The sequence below is a fragment of the Rhinichthys klamathensis genome, unplaced genomic scaffold (assembly GCF_029890125.1).
Source record: "Rhinichthys klamathensis goyatoka isolate OS25496 unplaced genomic scaffold, OSU_Roscu_1.1 h1tg000303l_1, whole genome shotgun sequence".
Classification (NCBI taxonomy): domain Eukaryota; kingdom Metazoa; phylum Chordata; class Actinopteri; order Cypriniformes; family Leuciscidae; genus Rhinichthys; species Rhinichthys klamathensis.
In genome coordinates this window covers 3,436,329-3,458,848 of record NW_026606822.1, presented here as the reverse complement: position 1 = coordinate 3,458,848, position 22,520 = coordinate 3,436,329, and the positions used below count along the sequence as shown (strand labels likewise).

Here is a 22,520-nt window from a genome sequence, read left to right as displayed (position 1 = left end):
CTGCATTGTAAAAAGCGCTATATAAATAACGGTGACTTGACTTGACCGACTTTACTGGTTTGTGATGAAACTGAATATACAAATAAAAGTTCTTCACTGCCATTAAGATGTAGAGACCGCAGTCTTCCATTACTGTGTAAGTACTGTTTTTCTGTATTGTTCATTTATTATATTTATCTGGGGTTCGCTGTTTTATTTCCATGTTTTAGCAGAGTGAGCGCGGTCATTTTTAATGCCCATCTTTAAGGTCCTTTTAGCCATTTATGGAACTGTGTGTACAGATGTGTTTTATCTGTCTCATTTATTTGTGTTCAATCTCACTTGTGTTCTTATAGGGATAGTTGAAATGTATGAATTTCTTTCTTCTGCTGAACACAAAGGAAGATAATTTAAAGAATGTTGGTACCCAAACATTGACTTCCATACTAGTATGAGGAAGAAAATACTATGGAAGTCAATGGGGCCATCAACTGTCTGGTTACCGACACTCTTCACCTGTTCAGCAGAGGAAAGACATCCATACAGGTTTGGAACAACATGAGGGTGAGTAAATGACTTAATACATTTTTTTGGGTGGACTATCCCTTTAATCATATTTTTATGTATTTATTCAAATATATGGTGAAGGGTTAATTAAATTGAAAATGGTATGTTCCAATTAAGGCTGCTGTCACTAGTAGAAGGGAGAGCTAATGGACAGATTGAGTTTAGTGAGAGATGAACAAGGTTTTTGTTAGCGCTGCTTGAGTGAGGTAAAACTCCAGCCTACATTTTTTTATGAAGGGGAGTTGGTGCTGTTTTTAGTACGTAGCGGTTCTGTTGTTTTCATCATGCTCTTAACACCTGGGTTTTTTACTGCTTCAGTGTTTGATCCTGGTGTGATTGCAACCGCTCTGTTTGCTATCACAGGCATCTGTGGTTCCATGAAGAACCTTTAACACCCATGGAACCTTTCCATTGGACAAAGGGTTATTAAGAGTAGAATTGATTCTTTAGATTATTAAAATGTTCTTTACACAGGTTCTTTGAAGACCAAAATGGCACTGCTATGAAAACCCCCTTCTGTGACCTTTATTTTTAAGAGCGTGCCTGGATGAGTCGAACAAGAACATGCATTCCTTGAATTTGATGTAAGATGCTTGGGATAAAAGCATCTGCCAAATGCATAAACAGTCCAAAAAAAAAAAAGACCCATGTTTGAGGTTGTGTGAGATTCACCTAGACTTATCTAATGCCCAACATCTGTAAACATTTTAGTCTCACAGTTGAGAAGTGAAAGGGAAAAAAAGAAATGCATTGAATTTGCTTATTCATGACAACAATAGAGACATCTATTCTTCACACTCCGATTTCTTCCTCTGTTCTTTACTACTGCAAATCATTTTAGACTTTCCTTTGTCAGTCATCTGCTGCTTTTTTGCAGAGTCAGAAAGTTTGCATTGCTTTTCAGGCACGCAGCCATCGGGCTTCTTTTTGCTTATGACCTGACAGGAGTTGTCTGAGGAACATGGCAGACAGTCTTGGCGTACGGGAGTGAACCTTTGGCATCTTGTCTTCTGACAGGTTTCGGATTGGGTCCGGCGTTGAAGAGACGAGAAATCACCGTGATTGATGGAATTTTTCTTTATTTGAACTGAAGCTTTATGGACTTGCTTGCGGAAGTTCTTTCCCGCGAAGAAGTACAACATGGGATTGAAGCAACTGTTGGATGCCGCCATGCACAGCGAGAGCACCAGAACTTTCAGGAGGTACTTTCTGACCTGGCAGTCCTGGCCTGAAACAACGGCATGCAGATGGACCGTGCGAATGACGTGATATGGTAGGAAACACAGCAGGAACGTGCTCAGGACAACCACGATCAAACACACCGTGCGTCGGCAGCTGATCTGCTTTTGTTTCCTGATGTTTTTCTGCCCAAAGATGAGTTTGTGGAAGATGCAGCTGTAGCAGATTAGTATTGTAATAAACGGAATGACAAATCCTAACGAAACCCCCACATAGTTCAAGATAAATATGCGCTTCCATGACATGATGTTCCTGGGTTCAAAGCAGATAATCTTACCATCCCGTTCTAAAGTACCTGACATGAGGAACGGCGTTGACAAGAAGGCCACAAATATCCAGATCGCAAAGCATGATAGACTGGCTCGCCACACCGTGGCCTGTTTCCTGTGGCGCATGGGGTGAAGCACGGCGAGGTACCGTAGTACACTAAGGCCAGTAAGGAACAATACGCTTGTATACAGGTTCACGTAAAAGGAAAATACACACCAGCGGCAAAACCAGTCTGGGAAGTCCCAATGACTGCCCCTAAAGTAGTAGACCAGGCGGAAGGGCAAAGTCAAGGAGAAGCTAGCATCTGAAATGGCCAAGTTAGTCATAAAAACCGTACTGGCAGTCTTCTTAGGGGTGAAGCGCAGGAACACAACCAAAGCCAGTACGTTGCTGATGAATCCAATAGGGAACACAACACTGTACGTGATAGTGTATGCCATAAATTTGAAGTATTCGCTGTCCCTAAGTGTCTGGTTGAGGCATGCATGTTCTTGGCTGGCGTTGGGCTGGAACGGAGTTTCTGATGTAAACGTGGGATCTGGAGACAAAAAGAGAATAAGTTAGATATAAAACAATTGTGTTGCGAGCAGAATAAGTGCAGTCACGATAGGCTTTAAGTATGCAAAATTATACTTGCTTCTGTTTTTACTAGTTAAAAGAACAAATAATAATGATAATAATAAATTGTTAAAATCTACATCAACAAACTCTGTCGAGCAAAGAGGTCAATCTGTACCGGTCAAGCATCTTTTGGCTATGCAAATTTGCAGGTCACTCAACTTCAGCTGTTGCAGCAAATTTTAAGAAAAACTCTTAGCATGTGTTTTTGATTTTACTCTGAATGGATGTGAGTCTAGTGACTAAGACTAAGCATGCTGATAATATGATAAAGAAATGACATAAGAAAGTAATTAATGCTAAAATGAAGGCATTGCTCAACAATAGCTTACTAAACCAGGAAATAGTGTTTTTATTTAAAACACAGGTTTAAAAACTCCCCTCGATTTTCCAGGTTAAAAATTGATATTGCCATGGAGGTTTGATATACAGACAGCAGGGTTGTGTTTCTTAAACTGCTAAGTATAATATACTTTACTTTATCTAAAACTATTTTAAACAAAACTTTTCTAGACTTGTATAATTTTTATGCATGCAGTTTTATATTTAATAGTTTATTTTAATATTTTATTTAAAACAATTATATTTGAATGCATTTGAATGAATAAATAAAATAATTGAATGTAATGTTATTTGTCATGTCCTTATTATTTTTCACCCAAATATCGTTATTTTATCAAGAAGTCTGTTGTTTCCAGTACTCCCATCCATAGTTCATATGCAAAACATATGCAAAAGAATATTCAGTGGGTGAAATGAAAACTGTTGCACACTAACAATATTCAAATGACAGATTTCATAGACCTGCAAAACAAAACATGAACCGTTTTTCTGCATAAAGAAAGGCACTGTTAATTATTAATTTGCTTATTAATCCAATGTTCTGGAAGTAAATAAACAAGTCTGGTTCTATTGTCAAAGTAAATGGACTAATACACTAAAGCTGTTTAAACTGGAATAACTCATAGAACAAGTTTGCCCACAAGTCTTATAAAAAGTACCAAAGGTATTATCATATTTTATCATGGTAATTCCTTACAAAAAAAGGTAATGTGAAGAGGATACCATGGTACAGAGATGATACGATACTTTAGTATATACATGGTACGTAAATAGTAGGGCTGGGTAAAAAAATATCAATTTCTCGATATTAATTGATTCTCATTTTTACGAACCGATGTCGATTCTTAAATCTCAAGATGAATGAATGGAACATTGTAGCGCGCATCCTATCCAATAAATCGCAATAATCTGTGTGCTTTGTTACTATTTATACTAAATAAAGTCTCACATTTCAAATTACGTCCATTTTCTTACGAAATTCAAAAACATAAATACCGTTTTGGCGCTGTTGCGTGAGATCGCTCGGGCGCAGCTCAGCTCAAGAGAAGCTCCTCTTCTGCCTTAATAATACCAGTTACAGCGCGAAATAAACATGAATGAGCATCTGAAAGTGTTAAAAGATAGAGTAGGCCTACAACTTATCGAAATCCGTATCATGTCACATGGAATCGCTCAATCAGTGTTTCAACTGTGGAAAGGTTAGTAAAAAAAGCTTAAACAATGTCATGTAACGTCACATTTACCTCAGAAAAACCATATCCAGCAGTGAACATACACTCGTTAGTCAGCTAGAAAAATGTACTCTAAAGAGGAGCATTTTGCTAAATATGCACCATATTACATATTCATTATAATTTTTAATGTTCTTCAATATTTAATGCATGTTTGAATAAATCTGGCAAGTTTTTATGACAGCCACCATTTAAATGTTTATATTTCATATAACTTTCTTATTATAAAAATAAATAAAAGTGTATTTTAAGTGTTTGTATAACTACAAATCAGTTAATTTTTACCTTCACTATTATAGTAGGCTAATAAGCCTAGTAGGCTATAACTGACTCCCATTTGAGATTTGTTTTCCTTGAGAAAATGTGCCATGCAGCCTACCTGATATCCAAAATAATCAATATTGAATCGAATCGGAATCGAATCGAATTGGAAGCTTGTGAATCGAAATCGAATCAAATTGTGAAATTTGTGTCAATACCCAGCCCTAGTAAATAGTATTTAATAGGCTACTTGAAGGTAGTTCCAAGACTATGGTACTACCATAGTGCAAGTCATATCGACATATTCTTGGAGTGCCAAATATAGGTACCATTATATACAATTTCAAAAAGGTTTATTTGTACCTTTTTGAAATTGTATAATGGTAGCTTTTTGACATGGCACTCCAAGAATATGTCGAAAAACTGTATTTTGGACTATGGACTTTGGACTACCAATATTATGATATTCTATCCTGTAAATAAATAGCCCACCATTATAAATTAATTTCAGATCTAGCTATATAGAATACATCCACTGACATTAAAATGTAAAACTCAATATGACTCGTATGAGGCTGTGACTGGAGTTTCACTCACCTGTCATTCTCTTTTGACCAGCATGCTCCTCATCATCAGCGGACTGATGAATCCGAGTGAGTCAAGATTTTTGTATTGAGAGCGCTATGCAACAAAATGTCAATATGCTTCCCTCTCGGCAGTTTCAAGTGTCTGCTTCCTTTAAAAAGTGCATGAAGAATGCTGTCTCTGTACTCCGGTGTCCAACCCGTAATTCCAGTGAAGCGTACTATCAGTCGTAAGTTAACGCACGAAGTACACCAGACTATCCAATAGTTGTCGCCTTGGCAAAATAATCGCTTGTTTTCAATTATTCATACGAGCCGATTCGCACAGCGTATTCGACTGCAGAGATGTGAAACAAACTACACAGCATTCGACGCGATATGGATATAACCTAATCGAAATCATAGTGGTATACAGCATAATTTCTGTAACACTAAGATGAACGTAAACTTTGACTTCGGGGGAAGCTTTTGAATAAAGATTCGAAATGTTTTCTTAGTGAGTTCAAACGAATCGATTCGTTAAATTGAATCAGACTTCAGAAACTTCCTAAATATTTCCAGTGAAACCACACCTCACACTTCAGGTGTTTTTTCTTCTTTGGCAGTTTCTTTGAGCAGATGTGGTTTGCGTAGGTTACGGAGCCCCTAAAGGGACGTGGTGGTGGGAAATTTTTTAGGATGGGAGATATATATATATTTTTTTCAAATCTTTTGCGTTCCCTCGCAAAACTTTTGCGTTCCCCCGCAAAAGTTTTGCGTTCCCACGCAAAAGTTTTGCGTTCTCTCGCAAAGATTAGCGTTCCCACGCAAAACCTGTTGACAGCTCGGACAGACACTTCCTGTTTAATGTCCCGCTGTCAGTGTTTCAGAGCTCCGTACGTTAATGGAGCGTTTCATAGTGTTTGAACTTGGACTCAAATATAAAGAAATGCGGTCAGTGCTTAACTCAAGGTGTTCAGTGAAGTTGCTGGCAACATGCTATTCGAACTTCCCGGATCAATATTCTTGAGCTAAACGTTGTTAAAACACAAACGACACCTATTTACAATCACAGAAACCTAGGCAACGAGCTACAACCCAATTCTCCTCAAAACACGCAGGCGGCTGAGTCCGAAGGGACCATCTGCAAAGTGCAATATAACCCAAAAAACGACTACAGCATCAACTCATAGTCAAAAATATATAAAAAAAATAGTCATTAACTTCAATGTTACAAACCACCCAATTCAGTTTACACATCAATGGTAAACTCACTGGTCATACTGCAGTGCTTCTGCACATTTTATATTATATATAAAAAATTTTTTTAATAACTTCACTGTAACACACAAAAATTTAGTTCACACATCACTGCTCTAATGTTGGTTATACAACACTTAGTTTGGGAAGTAATCGCACATAAAAAAATAAGTAGGGCTATTCTTTACACAAATTATTGGTAGGGGAGAGCCGGGACGATTGAAACGCGGGACGGATGAAACAGAACGATTTCCTCGAAAACAACTCACGTCATTTACGTCAAATTTCGTCAACACGTACAGCACGCAATGCCTTCTTTACGTCATGCCGTTTTAAAGTTAGAGCCGGAAAGCTGTTTTTGAGTGCGGTTAGTGAATTCCTTCGTGCAGCACTTTTTTTTTACTGACAAGTTGTATTTATGTTTTCATGTGCCATTGTAATAATAATATGGAAGGTGTATTAGTACTGCAACACATCCTTAAGTGTGTAATATCAGAGTTTTTTAGTTTAAGTGTAAAACGGGTTTAACTGGCAGGAGGCGCCTCTTACATAGGAAAACCTATATATATATATTATTCGTTTTTTAACCTATAGGCTACTCTTCATATTTGTTTATTCAGCCTATAGCCTACTGTTAATAAATTCATATAGGCTACTGGTCCATGTTATCTCTTTAATAATAATTGTCCCATTTTCAATAAATTTCATTTATCATATACCGGTTGACCTTGTTTTCTTCATAATAACAGGCTATTCAACTAGCAAACACTCAATATGATTTAAGGAAGAAATGTAAGAATATGAATTGTAAACGGATTCGTCAAAATAGCATATTAGAAAGAGCACGCAAAATGCGCACGGCTTATCGCCTATTGTTTATTGGGCGACAGAATAAAATGGTTAATATGAACCTTTAAATTAAAATAAATAACAAAACATGTTTGTAACAATTATGTACATAATTAACTTGTTAGGTATTGTTCATAAAAACAAACATTAGATGAACAGTTGCTGTTTAAACTGTAATGTTTCATCTTTCCCACCCCTGTGTTTGAAACAAAGCACAACTCCCGTTCAAAGTCAATTTTTACTTAAATCATTCTATATTTGTACTGAATAACACATGATACTAAGAGAACACTATGTGAGTTGTTGATTACAAAAACAAAAAAAATCTATTTGTAATCTTATCTTAGAAAATGACGTTTATCCGAAAAGTGCTTCAACCGTCCCGGCTCTCCCCTACTGTACGCAGCTAACATAATAGTTACAACTATAGCTTTTGCATTATATTTGCTTACTGAATTTGATGGCATTACACTGTATAACAGTGTGAAGTTACTGATAATTTTTTCTAAAAAGGGTAAAGTTATTGGAACTGAATTTGGTGACAGTAGCGTACATTGTATCACAGTGAAGCTATTGAATATGTTAAATAATATAAAATGTGCAGAAGGTTTTTGGGATTTGCACTTTGCAGACGGTCCCTAATTCGGACTTGTCTCACAATCGGCCGGTTAAAGACATTTATATTATAAAGCTCTTTTGAGGAGAATTGGGTTGTAGCTCGTTGTCTAGGTTACTGTGATTGTAAATAGGTGTCGTCTGTGTTTTAACAACGTTTAGCTCAAGAATATTGATCCGGGAAGTTCGAATAGCATCAATCAATCAATCAACCTTTATTTGTCAAGCACATTTAAAAACAACACAAGTTGGCCAAAGTGCTGTACAGATCTAAAAATTACTCAAACACTCAGACAGTACTCACACAAAACACTGGGTTAATATCCGACCCTGATCAGTAACCAGAAGCCTCGGGGCCATTGTAGGCCACAGCGTATAGGTGTGTTTTCAGCATAGATTTAAAACATTCTAGCGAGTCACAGGATCGGATATGCAAAGGAAGACTGTTCCAAAGACGCGGGGCTGCCACAGAAAATGCACGATCTCCCTTGGTTTTTAACCTTGATTTCGGAACATGTAGGGACAAGCTCTGGGATGATCTAAGTGGTCGAGAAGAAAAGTGATGCTGTCTGTGTATCAGACGTGCCACATATTCCGGAGCCAGTCCATGCAGACCTTTGAAAACCATGGACAGAACTTTATATTGGATTCTAAATTCGACTGGAAGCCAGTGCAAAGAGGCCAATACCGGAGAAATCCTAGACCATTTGTGTGTGCCAGTCAATAATCTGGCTGCTGCATTTTGCACCAGTTGCAGCCTTGATAACAATTTCCTAGACAGTCCCAAATATAACGAGTTGCAGTAATCCAATCTGGATGAGATAAAAGCATGAATGACAATTTCCATGTCCTTAAATGACAAAATACTCTTTAATTTGGCAATGCTCCTTAGCTGATAAAAGCTACTTTTAACCACAGCATTAACTTGTTTGTCAAATTTCAGTTCTGAATCAAAAATTACACCAAGGTTCCTTGCTTGGGTATTCACCTTAATGGCTAAGGGATCAAGATGTAAAGTAACCTGTTAAGCTAACTTAGGTGGACCAAATATAAGCACTTCCGATTTTGACTCATTGAGCAGCATGTGAATATATTGCCAGCAAATTCACTGAACACCTTGAGTTAAGCACTGACCGCATTTCTTTATATTTGAGTCCAAGTTCAAACACTATGAAACCCTCCATTAACGTACGGAGCTCTGAAACACAGCCAGCGGGGCATTAAACAGGAAGTGTCTGTCCGAGCTGTCAACAGGTTTTGCGTGGGAACGCAAATATGTTTGCGAGGGAACGCAAAAGTTTTGCGAGGGAACGCAAAGTTTCTTGGGGGAACGCAAAAGATTTGAAAAAAAAAAAATTATCCCATCCTAAAAAAATTTCCACCACCACGTCCCTTTAGGGGCTCCGTAGTACGTAGCATAATTGCCCAATTCCCTTTACATGACCAAATATAGGACATTTAAATAATTTTTTTATCATGTGGCTATAAGAAAATAATTGTATTATCTTAAAGCACATTCTTAATAATATTCTTAATAAATCTAAATATATTCGTAATAAAACATATTGTTGTTAGGCTTGTTATGCAAAAAGAACCATAAAACAACTTCTAGGTTTTCAGTTAGTCAAAGTCACAGAACGTTAGAGGATGTCCAAAAATATTGTATTTCAATAATTTTGTTATCATAAATATGTGTAAAAACTAACAGCAAAACCGAGAAGAAAAAATTCTACATAGTATAAATAATAATTTATATACTTCTAGTTTTTCAGTTAGTCAAATAGCTTATCTTCTGATCAAACGTCATAGATGGACATTAGAGGAGTAGCCTATGTCCAAAAATATGGTATTTAAACAATCTTGATAATAAACAACCACCATCATAGCATAGGCCTACATCACAACAAAAACGAGAAGAATAGCCTATAGCCTATATTATATAATAAATGATGTACTTCTAGGTTCTCAGTTAGTCAAATAGTTTGTTATCCTTTGATCAAATGTCATAGATGGACATTAGAGGAGGAGCGATCTGCCAAACGGCTGAAAGAAACTATATTTCCCATCATGCAACAGCAAGAACAATACGTCACCTTCCCATCTAAATGCATTCTGGGAAGGAGAAGCTTGTAGACCATTTTAGCTGCGGATGACATCGAATGATCTGACCAAGAGTGTGATCTTTTGGAGAGAGGTGATCTGTTGGCAGTCATTGCACTTCTCAATATTTGAGAAATATTTTACTTCAGTGTTTCGTTGAAATATATTTGGTAAGTTTTCGTTGTTTCGTGGCGTTCTTTGCGCCTTTTTCAACGACAACACGACGACACAGTCTCCATTTTGATGTGCCTTCCTGTTAGCTTACTAAACTTATCACATAACGAAAATTAATACCACACGAACAAAAACTACTACCACTGGCTTTTTAGCCATGTACCATTGAAATAGCATGTTTTTCCGACATATATTGGTAATTATATTGTTTAACGGGCATGTAACGTTACTATGGTATTCTTTTAAGTACGTTAACGTTACATTGAATTGCCATGTAAGTTAAATACCGTGTTATTAAAATGCATTCAGTTCTATCTCCCCTCTCCCTCTCTCTCTACATATATATATGTATGTATGGATGTGTGTGTGTGTGTGTGTGAGAAAGTATCGTAGTGTTTTACTTATAACAAGTGCTGTGGTCTTATTAAATGGTGATATTATGGTAATTGTTACGTAACTGACATGGTATTAAGAATACCATGGTACATGACATGTACAATAGAAAACACAGTAGTACCATGTTACTTTATATAATTGAACCAATAGCAAATACGTTTGTGGTTCTAACACAAGGCTTTGTCATGTCATATAATTTGTCTTTATGATATGTGCAACATTAACATTGTACTATAACAATTTGTTCTGTACGTTTTTAATAGGCCTTGTATTGAGAAACGAAGATGGGTGCAGATAAACGGTCAGTGTTTTATGACTTGATGAGGTAAATATTCTCACAACTAGGGATGTGCCTGAAGCCCAAATCCGCATTTGGAAAGGCACTAAAAATGAAAACGCATTCTACGAAGCCCAGGAAGGGACATGGTTAGGCTTGCTGCGGTAGTCGGTTACATTACATCAAATTTTACTTATGTGAAGAATGAAGATAGAAAGAAGAGATGACTGACAGGACCATGTCGGAGGATTTGGTGCGCAACAGGTCCTAAGCATCATTGACACATATTATCTTGTAAAATATGTGGCCAGTACCGCTGCTCCCTATATTCACTGCATGCGTGATTGCAAATTGGAAAGTAAAAAGTGAGCCTGCATTCAAAAGCAATTTCAATACCCCCATATTGATAGCGGCTCCATGATGCCCTCAAATTATAATATAATTACCCAATTATAGAAATTAAAGCGAAATATACACACTGCGCTAAAAAAAGTCGCTGTTTGGATTTAAATAGGCAAACGCCTAAAAAGAGTATGTGATTGGATCATTATTGCAGTGATTACTATGTTTCTACCATGTATATGTTTGGCAGCAGTTCTTCTAACCCTAATTGATGGAGTGTGTAGCTTTTCATTTCTTGAACAACCGTGTAGGAAGACACATCATGGCCATATTCCAAGATGACAATGCCGAGATTCATCAGGCTCAAACAAACTGAAAGAATGGTTGTGAGGGAGCATGAAGAATCATTTTCACACATGAATTGACACCTCTTCAGTCCAGACCATAAATTAATTGAAAGTCTGGGATGTGCTGGAGGATACTTTACAGAGTGCTGGACTATGATGGAAATAGATGTTGTGATGTTATTTCCATCAAGAGGTGCATACATTTTTGGTCAAGATCTTCTATTGACTATTCTTCATGCTCCTCCTCAACCATTCTTTCACAATTTGAGCCTGATGTATCTTGACAATGTCATCCTGGACAATGGCCATGGTGTGTCTTCCTACATGGTTGTTTAAGAAATGAAAAGCTACACACTCCATCAATTAGGGTTAGAAGAACTGTTGCCAAACATATAACATACTATAAACATAATAATCACTGCAATACTGATCCAAATCATGGACTCTTAAGCATTTGCATATTTAAATCCAAACTGAATTTTTTTATTTGCCAGGCGTTATCTTTTCTTTCTTTCTTCAACATGTCCCTTTAGGGGCTCCGTAGAATGCGTAATTTCCTTTCCAAACATAGTATTTGGCTTCGGACACATCCCTACTCGCAACTTAAATTGAACGTCATAATATCATAATCTCTTAATGTAACTCTAGGGTTAGCCGTACAGAACGCAGTGGCAGGTACGGCTCTGAACAGTCTCGCGACGACGACCGCAGGGACCGTCGAGATCGAGACGATCGCGGATACGACTCTCATCGCTGGAGTGATGATCGTCGTAGTAGTGACCGTTACGATGGTGAACGTGGTGACAGAGGCGATCGATACTGGAGCAGGGACAGTCCTGAGGTGAGGACTTACCAATATGAATGCTTATTTGATGTTTTGACATGATGCTCACTTTACTAATTCTCATCCGTGTTACAGAGAGGAAGGAAACGGCGCAGCAGCGACGGGTCTGACGACGGACACCACTCGGATGGTGATTACTCTGAGCATGACTACAGAGGAGACCCAGCTGACGAGAAGGAGAGCAAGACCATCATGCTCCGGGGTCTGCCCATGAACACCACAGAAGCAGATGTAAGTCCTTTGTCTTTTTTCCCCAAACGGTCAGAAACAGTGTCATATGAAGTTTCCATTGAAATAAAATCTTTAAAAAGCCGTAATTAATACAATCGTATAATGGAAAATTCTGCATTGAGTATAGCCAATATTAAAATGTATTTTTTTTTTTATTACTATTAAGTATATTCACACATTTCTGTGATAAGATTTTTTAAAATAGGGCCTAGAATATTTATGACATTTATTTTGTTATTATTATTATTATTAAATATTCCAGGCCCTGAACTAATAAAAGCTTATCATGGAAATGTCTGCAGTGATAAAGCTGCATGATCAATTGAGAATCACAATTTTGTTTATTTAAAATAGAGATCAAGATGTCTGAATAGACTAACAAAATAAAATGTAATTTACTAGAAGTTCTGGAAAAATGTTAAGTCAATTTAAAACTTTTATTAGTGGTTTTAAAAAATCTGTTTGAATGAATGTTTCAATGACTCGCTCATTAAGACTTCACTTGTTTCATTACTAGATGAATCTGTTTTTGAACGAATCTCTTGAATGAATGATTCAATGGCCCTGTCCCAAAAGGCACACTTCATATGCTCTTGTGGACTTGCAATACATGGATTTCTTTGCAACATCATCGCTGCTTGAGCACGCAACCGGGAGGCAGAAAAAAGACATGTTTCGTGTAGTAGGCTAGTAGCATAGTGGTGGTGTGTAACGTAAACAAGCGTAACGTATGTTTATTTGTTATTAAAATGTTTATTTGAAGCGTGAAGTTGCGTGCAAAAGGTGTTTTACACTATTTTGATCACTCTGTACACAGCAGTGTTTATATCCAAACTATAAACTTTTATCCCGGTACTTCTGTGATATTTTGAATTGTTGTAACAGAAATAACAATACCTGTACATGACAACTGCTCTCTCTTCTGCGATTAAAATATTTAACTCTAGGTAGGGTTTTTTGAGGTTGAGGTAAATGTGCACATAACTGACTGACAGTATGTGAGTACTGATTGTGTTATGTATTGTTGCAAACATGCTGCTCTAAAACTAATTGCCCCTTGTGGGATTAATAAAGTTGATTGAAGTTGAGTTGAAGTATGTTCGCTGTGATTGTCTTCGTCAAAGGTTTAATAGACACAGGTGAATTCTCATTTAGGAATAAGATCGAATGGGTGTTTGAATCGTTGGCAATCTTTTAAGATTTAATGAATGTATGAAATAAGAATAAAACTCAAATAAATTAAGTAAAATATAATTTTAAATATTACAATAATTAGTTTGTTTTAACTATTATTTTTTTATCCAGGACTTCACTGTGAAAATCTAAATGAAATTGACTTGGTCTTGAACAAACTTTATCTGACTTCGCCTTGTAATCCACAGATTCGAGCAGCCATTGACCAGCTGGAGGGGCCAAAGCCGATGGACGTGAGGCTGATGAAAAAGAGAACAGGTGAGACTGATGTACCGTGGATCCTTCCCCTCCCAAACAAACCTGTGTCCGCTGGGCCAACCTGCTTCCGCTCAAACGCCTTTTGCCATAGCAACATGTTATCTGACCAGGTTTACCCTTCAGGCTACTGAGTTAAGAAATTTGTTGCACATTAGATACATGTTTTGGAGGTAAGTTTTTGTGTGGCGCAAAATTGGCAGAGTTTTATTTGTGCCAATTTAAGTTACATGAACGTAGAAGCAGTCATGTATCTTCTTTATCTTGTTTAAGTAGGTACACGCATATAAAAGATCGTCCAAGTTTATCTGATGGCAGCATCTGTCTCATAAAGATTATTTTAAGATTCACCTGTTTATGACTGTTTGCTTTGATTATTGATTCAACCTACTTTATCATCGTTAGACCAACAGCTAGAATATTATAAGGTGCTGTTGCTATGGTAAAAGTTTCCAGGCAACCCCCCTACATCTCTTTGGCCTCTCTGGGTCAAGGGGGTCACGAAGCAGTTTGTGACAGAGTTTGAATGTTGTACAACTGAACCATTTAAACTAACACGCCTCCCGTCTGTATATCTGAATGCCTCTCTAGGTATAAGCCGAGGTTTCGCCTTCGTGGAGTTTTATCACTTGCAAGCTGCTACCCGATGGATGGAGACCAATCAGGTTGCTTCCTAATCACCAAGTCTAGCTTTTGCCCTGGGGATTAATGCAATTTGATTACAAAAAGACAAACTGAGGGAAAAAAGCAAAGTTGCTGCCCCAGCAGACTATATGGACAGAAATGGACCAGAGCTCTTGTTTTTGAAGGCAAGGTGTGACCAAAACATAGAAGAGCCATTTGATGGAAACGCTGGCTTTTCTCCTAAGTCATGTTATTAACTTTTTACCAGAACTGTTAAAACGGGTTAAAAAAAAAGCACTGATTTTTAAGAGGGACAGCGATAAATAATAAAGTTCAGGTGTGACTTGAATGACTCAAATGGGTTTTAAGCTAAAAATGGTCAGTGCATTGAAAAATGTGTTTTTCATAGTTGATTTTTTTTTTGTGTGAAGTTGTTCAAGTCTAGAAGTAGAAGTGAAGTGTGGTGCTATATTTAACATCCCATTTCATGGACCTCAGCATTAAAATAAAAAGTAATTTGTTCTTTTGCGCAGAGAAAATAAATGCCTCGTCTAGAAAGTCCCCCCCCCCCACATCCCGTTTAAGAAAGGAGTGCCTTTTTTTTACACTCTGTTCCGGCCCCATCCGGACACTCGGGTCCCAAACACACACCATCTTACACATTAAACCCTCCCGGGCGATCCTCACCCTAAACCCTCGTGGCTAATGTGGTTGTTCTTGGGCTGAGATCAAGCCTTTGCAAGAGAGGAAATAACCAAACCCTTTCTTCCTTTTCCAGAAACTGCTGACTGTTCAAGGCAAGAGTGTTGCCGTGCACTACAGCAACAACCGGCACAAGTTTGAGGACTGGCTCTGCAACTCAGTAAGTTACATGGGCTTCCCAAAACTAAAGTTAAAATTGCTGTTTCATGATGATGATATTGTAATGGTCTCATTCAGGAAATTTATTGGATATTAAAACCAGTATAAAAGGAGATATATTTCTCTACACTATCGTTCAGATGTTTGCCGTCAGCCTTGTATTTTTGAAAGAAACCTTTTTTTTTAAGAGATGCATTGAATTGATCAAAAGTGACCGTAAAGACATTTATAATGTTACAAAAGATTCATGTTTCAAATAAATAAACTATAATAAAAACTTCAGCAGCATATTAGAATGATTTCTGAAGTCTTCAGCTTTGCCATCACTGAAATAAAATTAATTTTAATATATTGAAATAGAAAATAATTTTAAATTGGATTGTTTCACAATATTACGGTTTATACTATATTTTTAATTTAAAAAAGTGCAGCCCCGGTGAGCATGAGACATGTTTTTCTAAAACATTAAGAAGTCTTATTTACCCCTAACTTTTGAACGGTAGTGTGTGTATACAAGGTAAAGTTATTGTATATTATATATTTTTTCCTATGAAGATAGCCTTTGATGCAGATACGGCATTTAAAATAAATGATGAATATTGTAGAAAATAAGTGACTCAAGCTAAGATCTTAAATGCTGTCCACCACGGTAAGTGTTCAAGCCACTGTAGTGTGCTTGTTACCTGATGCCCCATAGCAGAAGTGTCAATTAAAACAATATGACCGGTTGCTTGCAGTGTGGCCTGTACAATTTCCGGAGAAGGCTGAAGTGCTTCAGGTGTGGCGCAGCTAAAGTGGGTAAGTAGATCCCGGAGAAGGAAACCGCTGTCTGCACCCACCCGGATGGTCCAGTCAAACACTGTCATGTTTATTTTTTTTATTTATTTTTTACTAAGATGTATGTGCAGTTGTTGTCATCTACAGTTTTCTTAACTAAAACATGATGGTGATGAATATTTATATCTCTCATAATTGCTGGTGTTTGCTTTTTTTGTAGCTAGTACCTGATAATATGGCTCATTTTCAGAGGTGTATATGCTTGTTGGTCAAATCAGGCATCAAAAAAATAAAACACAATAACCCCTTATATTATCGTTTACAGTATCTGCCTCATCAATGCCAATCATTTAAAAACAGCCGATAACTTTGTCATTGTAGGGATTGATTCATGATGTTCCCAAAGCTTTTTATGGGGCAGTGATGTGGTTTGAATCAGACTACTGTGTTTAAAGAAACTCAATGTGCTTTTGTTCTTTGTTTATTTTCAGATTCTGAGTCCAGCAGCACTACAGGAACCACAGAAACCCAACCCAGTGGAGATTACTATGGCGATAGTAAGGACATTTCCATTGAGTTAGGGATGCATAATAAATATCTGAAATATCAATTGCATATTGTCAGCCTCCAAAATTGCCCAATTTCTAGACTGACATTTAAATAGCAATGTTGGTTGATACTGGTATAACCACCAGTACATTTTTTTGCATTCACGTTGACATGTTTGCATGTTTTGACAGCAATCATCCTGAGGAACATCCCCCCTCAGTCCACTGTTGAAACCATACTGTCGGCACTCGCCCCTTTCGCCAACCTCTCGCCTGGCAACATCCGCCTCATTAAGGACAAACAGACGGGCCAGAATAGAGGGTTTGCCTTCGTCCAACTTGCCTCTCCTTTGGTACCTATCTTCTCCCTTCTTCAGTCTATACAAATCTCTTCTGTTCTAAAGATCAAATAGTCTTTGTTCCTTTAAGTGAAACCAGTGTTTTTTGCAGTGCTGAAAGCTCTGATAAGTACTTTTGCTTGTTTTTAGCACATTCTGATAATGTTTGTGGTTTTGCAGGAAGCATCACAGCTCCTAACCATCCTACAAGGCTTACAGCCCCCTCTCAAGCTGGATGGGAAGAATATTGGAGTCGACTATGCCAAGAGTGCTCGAAAGTACGTACCTCTCACTCATATCCTCATGCTGTTATCTGTAGTTGTCTTGCTCAGAAGCTTGATTAATAATTCAGTTCACTAAAAAGCCTTTTTTCCACTCCTCAGGGATCTGTTATTACCAGATGGGAACCGTGTTAGTGCCTTTTCAGTCGCCAGCACAGCCATAGCAGCTGCTCAGTGGTCCTCTAGTCAGGTACGAACAACTTTATAGTAACCATGCATCAATGTTAAAGCAGAATTATGCATGCATGACTGATTTAATTGACTACATTTCACTTTACAGCCTCAGCAGAGTGTGGAGCCGACATCAGAATACAGCTACCTACAAGAGGGATATGTATCCTATTCACAGGTCAGCTGACTGCACCATCTTAAACAACACAAATATGTGCAGTACACCATTTATGTGAATCAGTTTTACATTGAAGTACTGAGCTAAGATGGGTTGTTGTGTTTAGGAGTACCAGGCGTACTATCAGCAGCAGGCTGGAGCTGTGGACCCTTCCCAGGCGAATGGCATACTTGGAGGTAACGTTTGCCTGGCTTTGTCTCTTTCCAGTTTAATTTGTGAATCATAATGGGTGGTTAGAGGTCGACATTTTCCCAGATCAACATGATCTTTTGTATAAAAAATAAAAGGATTAGTGGTGCTTGCTGTTTACAACGTGAAAACCTGTGATATTTTTTTTATTTACAGCGGCTCCAGGTGTGAAGGTGCTTCCTGCTGCTACAGGAGTGGTGATCTCTCAGACTGCGCAGGTCTATCAACCTACTACGGTAACTTTTTTTTTTAATGCTATGAATTGGCTATTTTTTTTTTATATATATATATATATATATATATATATATATATATATATCAGTTGCTAACCAGGCAGCCCAGACCCACTAGCAGCCCTTCCAAATCGTATTAAAAACATTTCAAATAAGACGAAACAAGCATTGAACTAAGTTTAAATGGCTAAAAAAAAATCTGTAACTTTCAATCATTTTTATTTATTTATTTTTTAATCCAGTCCCTCAACAACTGGCAAATTATCAAGTTTATCAACCTGGATATATGAGGGAATTTTAAAGTGTGATTTCTAGACATGGAAAAAGTCGTGGATATAAATAAAATCTTACAGTGATGGTATTTTTTTATAACAAGAATACATTTCTAGGTATGTCAACCTGAAAGTTATTTTATTGGGTTGAAATTCCCATTTGTGAGAAATATTTGTAAAAAAATAAAAACAAGTAATCACGAACCACTAGAAAAACCATTCAGTTATTGAAACTTCTGTAATTAAATGTAATTATTTTATTAGGTCAATTAAGACATTTAAGTAGCTTTTATAAATGTGCTTAAAAAAACATTGCTGGTGTGCATCTTGAGACAAAACAATGTCACTAACATATTTTAAGATCAATGCAGGTTGCTAGACTTGAGCCTTGCCTGTGAAACTGGGCATTAATGTCTGTAATTAAATGTATAATTTATTTCATTGTTTTAATGTATTGCCATTCCTAGTTTCTGTAAATAAAAAAAGTTTGAGAACAAGCAGCTTTGTCATTACAGCGAAATTACCAGAAATATCGCTGGAATCCTTCAAATATTGTCTTTGACAATGGGGGCCTCGGAGTAAAAAAAAGGTTGAGAACCACTGTCCTAGTGTAATGATCGTTCTAATGTCATTATAACCCATTTTCTATTCAGACATTACAGATTGATGGCAAAACACAACCCATCACAGCCGCTTCCACCATTTCCACCCCAGCAGTCTCAGCAACCAGCACAGCAACTGCTACCTCTCAGGAAAACCAAGCCAGTAAGATCAGATCATTAAATTCACACCATCCAATAATACAGACATGAGACAGACATGATGCTACAGGTTGTTTTCTGATTCTTCTGCCATTTTCCCATTTCCTCTAGCTGTCCCAGACACTTCATCATATCAGTACGATGAGTCGTCTGGGTATTATTATGACCCCAGCACTGGCCTGTACTACGACCCCAACACGCATGTATGTGTTCCATGCTTTTTTGGCAAGATGATGCTATATTTCATCTGAAAACTTGTAGAGGGTTCTGAACATTGTTTCTGTCTGTAGTACTATTACAACTCCCAGACTCAGCAGTATCTGTACTGGGACGGGGAGAAGCAGGCCTACGTGCCGGCGGTGGACGCCAACAATGCGGCTCAGAACGCTGCCTCCACTCCTCAGAAAGAGGGCAAAGAGAAGAAAGAGAAACCTAAGAGCAAAACGGCTCAGCAGGTAATAAAAGTTTGCTAACTCACTCAGAATACCAACATTTTAGGAATGTCCTAGCAACTATTTGACACCCTAACATGCCGGCGAGAAAAATGTTTGAAAAATGTAGAAAATTTAGTTTGATTTCAGTCCTTCATTTTGCTCAAAAATCCCTCTTTCTCTGTGCGTCAGATTGCGAAGGACATGGAGCGCTGGGCCAAGAGTCTGAACAAACAGAAAGAAAACTTCAAGGGCAGCTTCCAGCCCATCAGTCAGGAGGAGAGGAAGGAGGCGGCGGCAGCTGATGCTGGTTTCACACTCTTCGAGAAGAAGGTATTGTTGAAGACCCATTGCATTCTCTGATGATGATGGTGGTTTTGTCATAAGTCATAATGTGTTTTTCTTTGCACATTAGCAGGCAGGGGCACTGGAGAGGCTTGTAACAGAGGCGTCCAAAGCAACAGAAGAAGAGAGCTCCTCATCAAAGGTGCCAAATGCACCGCACCACTACAAAACATGTCAGATTATCAAGTCGCGTGAGCTTATTTGTTCACCTCCCTTTGCTGCGCCACAGGTGGGGCTGGTGGCAGCGTACAGCGGCGACAGTGAGCCGGAGGAGTGCATGGAGGGAGATGACAGGGAGGACAAGTTGACCGACTGGAAGAAGATGGCGTGCCTGCTGTGCCGGAGGCAGTTCCCCAATAAAGAAGGTCTGATCCGCCATCAGCAGCTCTCAGACCTGCACAAGGTACTTACTCTGGGCCATTTGAGTCTTTATCGTTTCCGTCGCTTCTGAAAATATGAAAATCTACTTTGCCATATTTATATAATCATATGTCTGTTTTCCAGCAAAACTTGGAGGTTCTCAGGAGATCCAAACTGAGCGAAGCAGAACTGGAAGAGTTGGAGAGGAAAGAGACAGAGGTGTGAAACCTCATTACAAATACACGCAGCCAAACTTCCTTCTTTTAAAAGAGTATTTCCTGGAATTTGCTGACACGCATGTCGCTTTTACCTCTTTCTGAACAGATGAAGTACAGAGACAGGGCTGCCGAGAGACGAGAGAAATACGGTATCCCTGAACCCCCTGCACCCAAGAAAAGGAAATTTACCCAGCCAACACCTGTAGTGTAAGTTTAAGTGTTTTATTTGATCACAATATGTTTTGAGGTGTTTACGATGACAATACAAGTGCATTATCAATATTAAGATGCACGTTGCACCATTCGATTTTGCAGAAATTACGAACAGCCCACAAAGGACGGATTGAACAGCGATAATATCGGCAATAAGATGCTGCAGGCCATGGGCTGGAAGGAAGGCAAAGGTCTGGGTAGAAACCAGCAGGGCATCACAACACCTATTGAGGTACGACTCATTATTCTACCTGTCATGTTATCATGCTACGTTTAGTATTTAGTAAGCATTTTAACACAAATGTATCTTGTATGATTAGCATGAATGTATTTGTGAATGTAGGTGGAGTATGATCGTTTATGAAAAACATGCATGCATGGTCTAACATTTAAAATTTGAAAACATTTCCTTTGTCATGAATTTGTCAACTCATGCTCCATATAAGGTTAATTTTGAACCCTGTTCTCAACCTCAGTAGCTGACTGATGTGTGCACATAGCTGACATGACTGATGTTTTCGACATGAATCTGTCATCTTGCCTGCAGGCTCAGTTGAGAACGAAGGGAGCCGGTTTGGGAACTAAAGGAAGCAGCTACAGCCTCTCAGCCTCAGATACCTACAAGGATGCTGTCCGAAAAGCCATGTTTGCACGCTTCACAGAAATTGAGTGAATGAGGATCTGTTTTGTCAGTTTGGCAAAGAAAAATATTAGTGACTTTCATCCTCTGTGCTGAGGAGTGTCATGTATTTATTTTGACTTCAGAAACTCTCTTGATGAACATAAGATATGTGACTAGAAGAATGTGTACATAATGTACAAAGTCCTAGAGAAATGTGAAACGCGTTTTTGGTTATTTGATTTTTCCAAAATAGATCTTGAACGGTGTAAAGTTTATATATGATCTCATTTTTGTACATAAGAAAAAATAAATGAGACGACCTGATTTGAATTTGAGTGTTTTTTTGTTTTAGTTTTTTACAGAAAATTGGTGTAATCTTCTTTCATGAGATTAGGTTGGGTTGTTTGGTTTGAGACCCATCAAATATTTACAAGGCAAATCTGAAATGTATTGTGTGCTGAAAGCTAAAATATTCTGTAGGGAAGACTTTCCTGTTTTTCTTTACCACACCTTTTACTACTAAAGGCATGACAGGGTTTGTGAAAGTGATGTTCTGTCATGCTACCAAAAGTTGAGAATGTTTTGGTTTCATTGCAAATGTCTATGATGCCTGTTGACCAAAGAATGCCATCAACATTATTAATTTAGCAGATTCTATCCCAAGCGACTTGCAGGCTGACCTAGTTGTGCTGTTTTGAGTAAAATGTGTTTTGGAAAATATACACTCACCGGCCACTTTATTAGGTACACCTGTCCAACTGCTCGTTAACACTTAATTTCAAAGCAGCCAATCACATGGCGGCAACTCAGTGCATTTAGGCATGTAGACATGGTCAAGACAATCTCCTGCAGTTCAAACCGAGCATCAGTATGGGGAAGAAAGTTGATTTGAGTGACTTTGAACGTGGCATGATTGTTGGTGCCAGAAGGGCTGGTCTGAGTATTTCAGAAACTGCTAATCTACTGGGATTTTCACGCACAACCATCTCTAGGGTTTACAGAGAATGGTCCGAAAAAGAAAAAACATCCAGTAAGCGGCAGTTCTGTGGGCGGAAATGCCTTGTTGATGCCAGAGGTCAGAGGAGAATGGCCAGACTGGTTCAAGCTGATAGAAGGGCAACAGTGACTGAAATAACCACTCGT

General features: G+C 38.1%; 2 protein-coding genes across 5 annotated transcripts; one reads left to right on the top strand and one right to left on the bottom strand.

Moving 5' to 3' along the window:
• Positions 1 to 1,174: 1,174 nt before the first annotated feature.
• Positions 1,175 to 5,320, bottom strand: cysltr3 (cysteinyl leukotriene receptor 3). Its single transcript, XM_056270489.1, has 2 exons — positions 5,106 to 5,320; positions 1,175 to 2,593 (listed from the first exon to the last, which is right to left on the bottom strand). The coding sequence occupies exons 1-2, from the start codon at positions 5,110 to 5,112 to the stop codon at positions 1,332 to 1,334; spliced, it is 1,269 nt and encodes a 422-aa protein (XP_056126464.1). The 5' UTR covers positions 5,113 to 5,320; the 3' UTR covers positions 1,175 to 1,331.
• Positions 5,321 to 9,898: 4,578 nt separating this feature from the next.
• Positions 9,899 to 21,701, top strand: rbm5 (RNA binding motif protein 5). 4 transcript variants are annotated; one of them, XM_056270347.1, is made up of 25 exons: positions 9,899 to 10,065; positions 10,729 to 10,766; positions 12,080 to 12,272; positions 12,351 to 12,506; positions 13,889 to 13,958; positions 14,547 to 14,620; positions 15,358 to 15,441; positions 16,178 to 16,238; positions 16,709 to 16,774; positions 16,958 to 17,118; positions 17,284 to 17,381; positions 17,487 to 17,574; positions 17,665 to 17,733; positions 17,840 to 17,909; positions 18,079 to 18,158; positions 19,081 to 19,192; positions 19,300 to 19,391; positions 19,479 to 19,643; positions 19,812 to 19,952; positions 20,038 to 20,106; positions 20,194 to 20,367; positions 20,469 to 20,543; positions 20,649 to 20,749; positions 20,858 to 20,987; positions 21,303 to 21,701. In XM_056270347.1, exons 2-25 carry the CDS (start codon positions 10,750 to 10,752, stop codon positions 21,426 to 21,428), a joined length of 2,472 nt encoding a protein of 823 aa, XP_056126322.1. In that variant the 5' UTR covers positions 9,899 to 10,065; positions 10,729 to 10,749; the 3' UTR covers positions 21,429 to 21,701. The 4 variants fall into 4 exon arrangements, with proteins under 4 accessions (XP_056126322.1, XP_056126321.1, XP_056126320.1 ...); XM_056270346.1 differs by having other exon boundaries at positions 20,035 to 20,106; XM_056270345.1 differs by having other exon boundaries at positions 10,729 to 10,790.
• The last annotated feature ends 819 nt before the right edge of the window (positions 21,702 to 22,520 follow it).

Bases quoted from the DNA above. Each gene is read 5' to 3' on its own strand.
- rbm5 (XM_056270344.1), top strand. From the start codon at position 10,750: ATGGGTGCAGATAAACGGTCAGTGTTTTATGACTTGATGAG. The intron at 13,959-14,546 runs GTGAGACTGATG...ATGCCTCTCTAG, and splicing joins GCTGATGAAAAAGAGAACAG to GTATAAGCCGAGGTTTCGCC. The intron at 20,107-20,193 runs GTGCCAAATGCA...GCTGCGCCACAG, and splicing joins AAGAGAGCTCCTCATCAAAG to GTGGGGCTGGTGGCAGCGTA.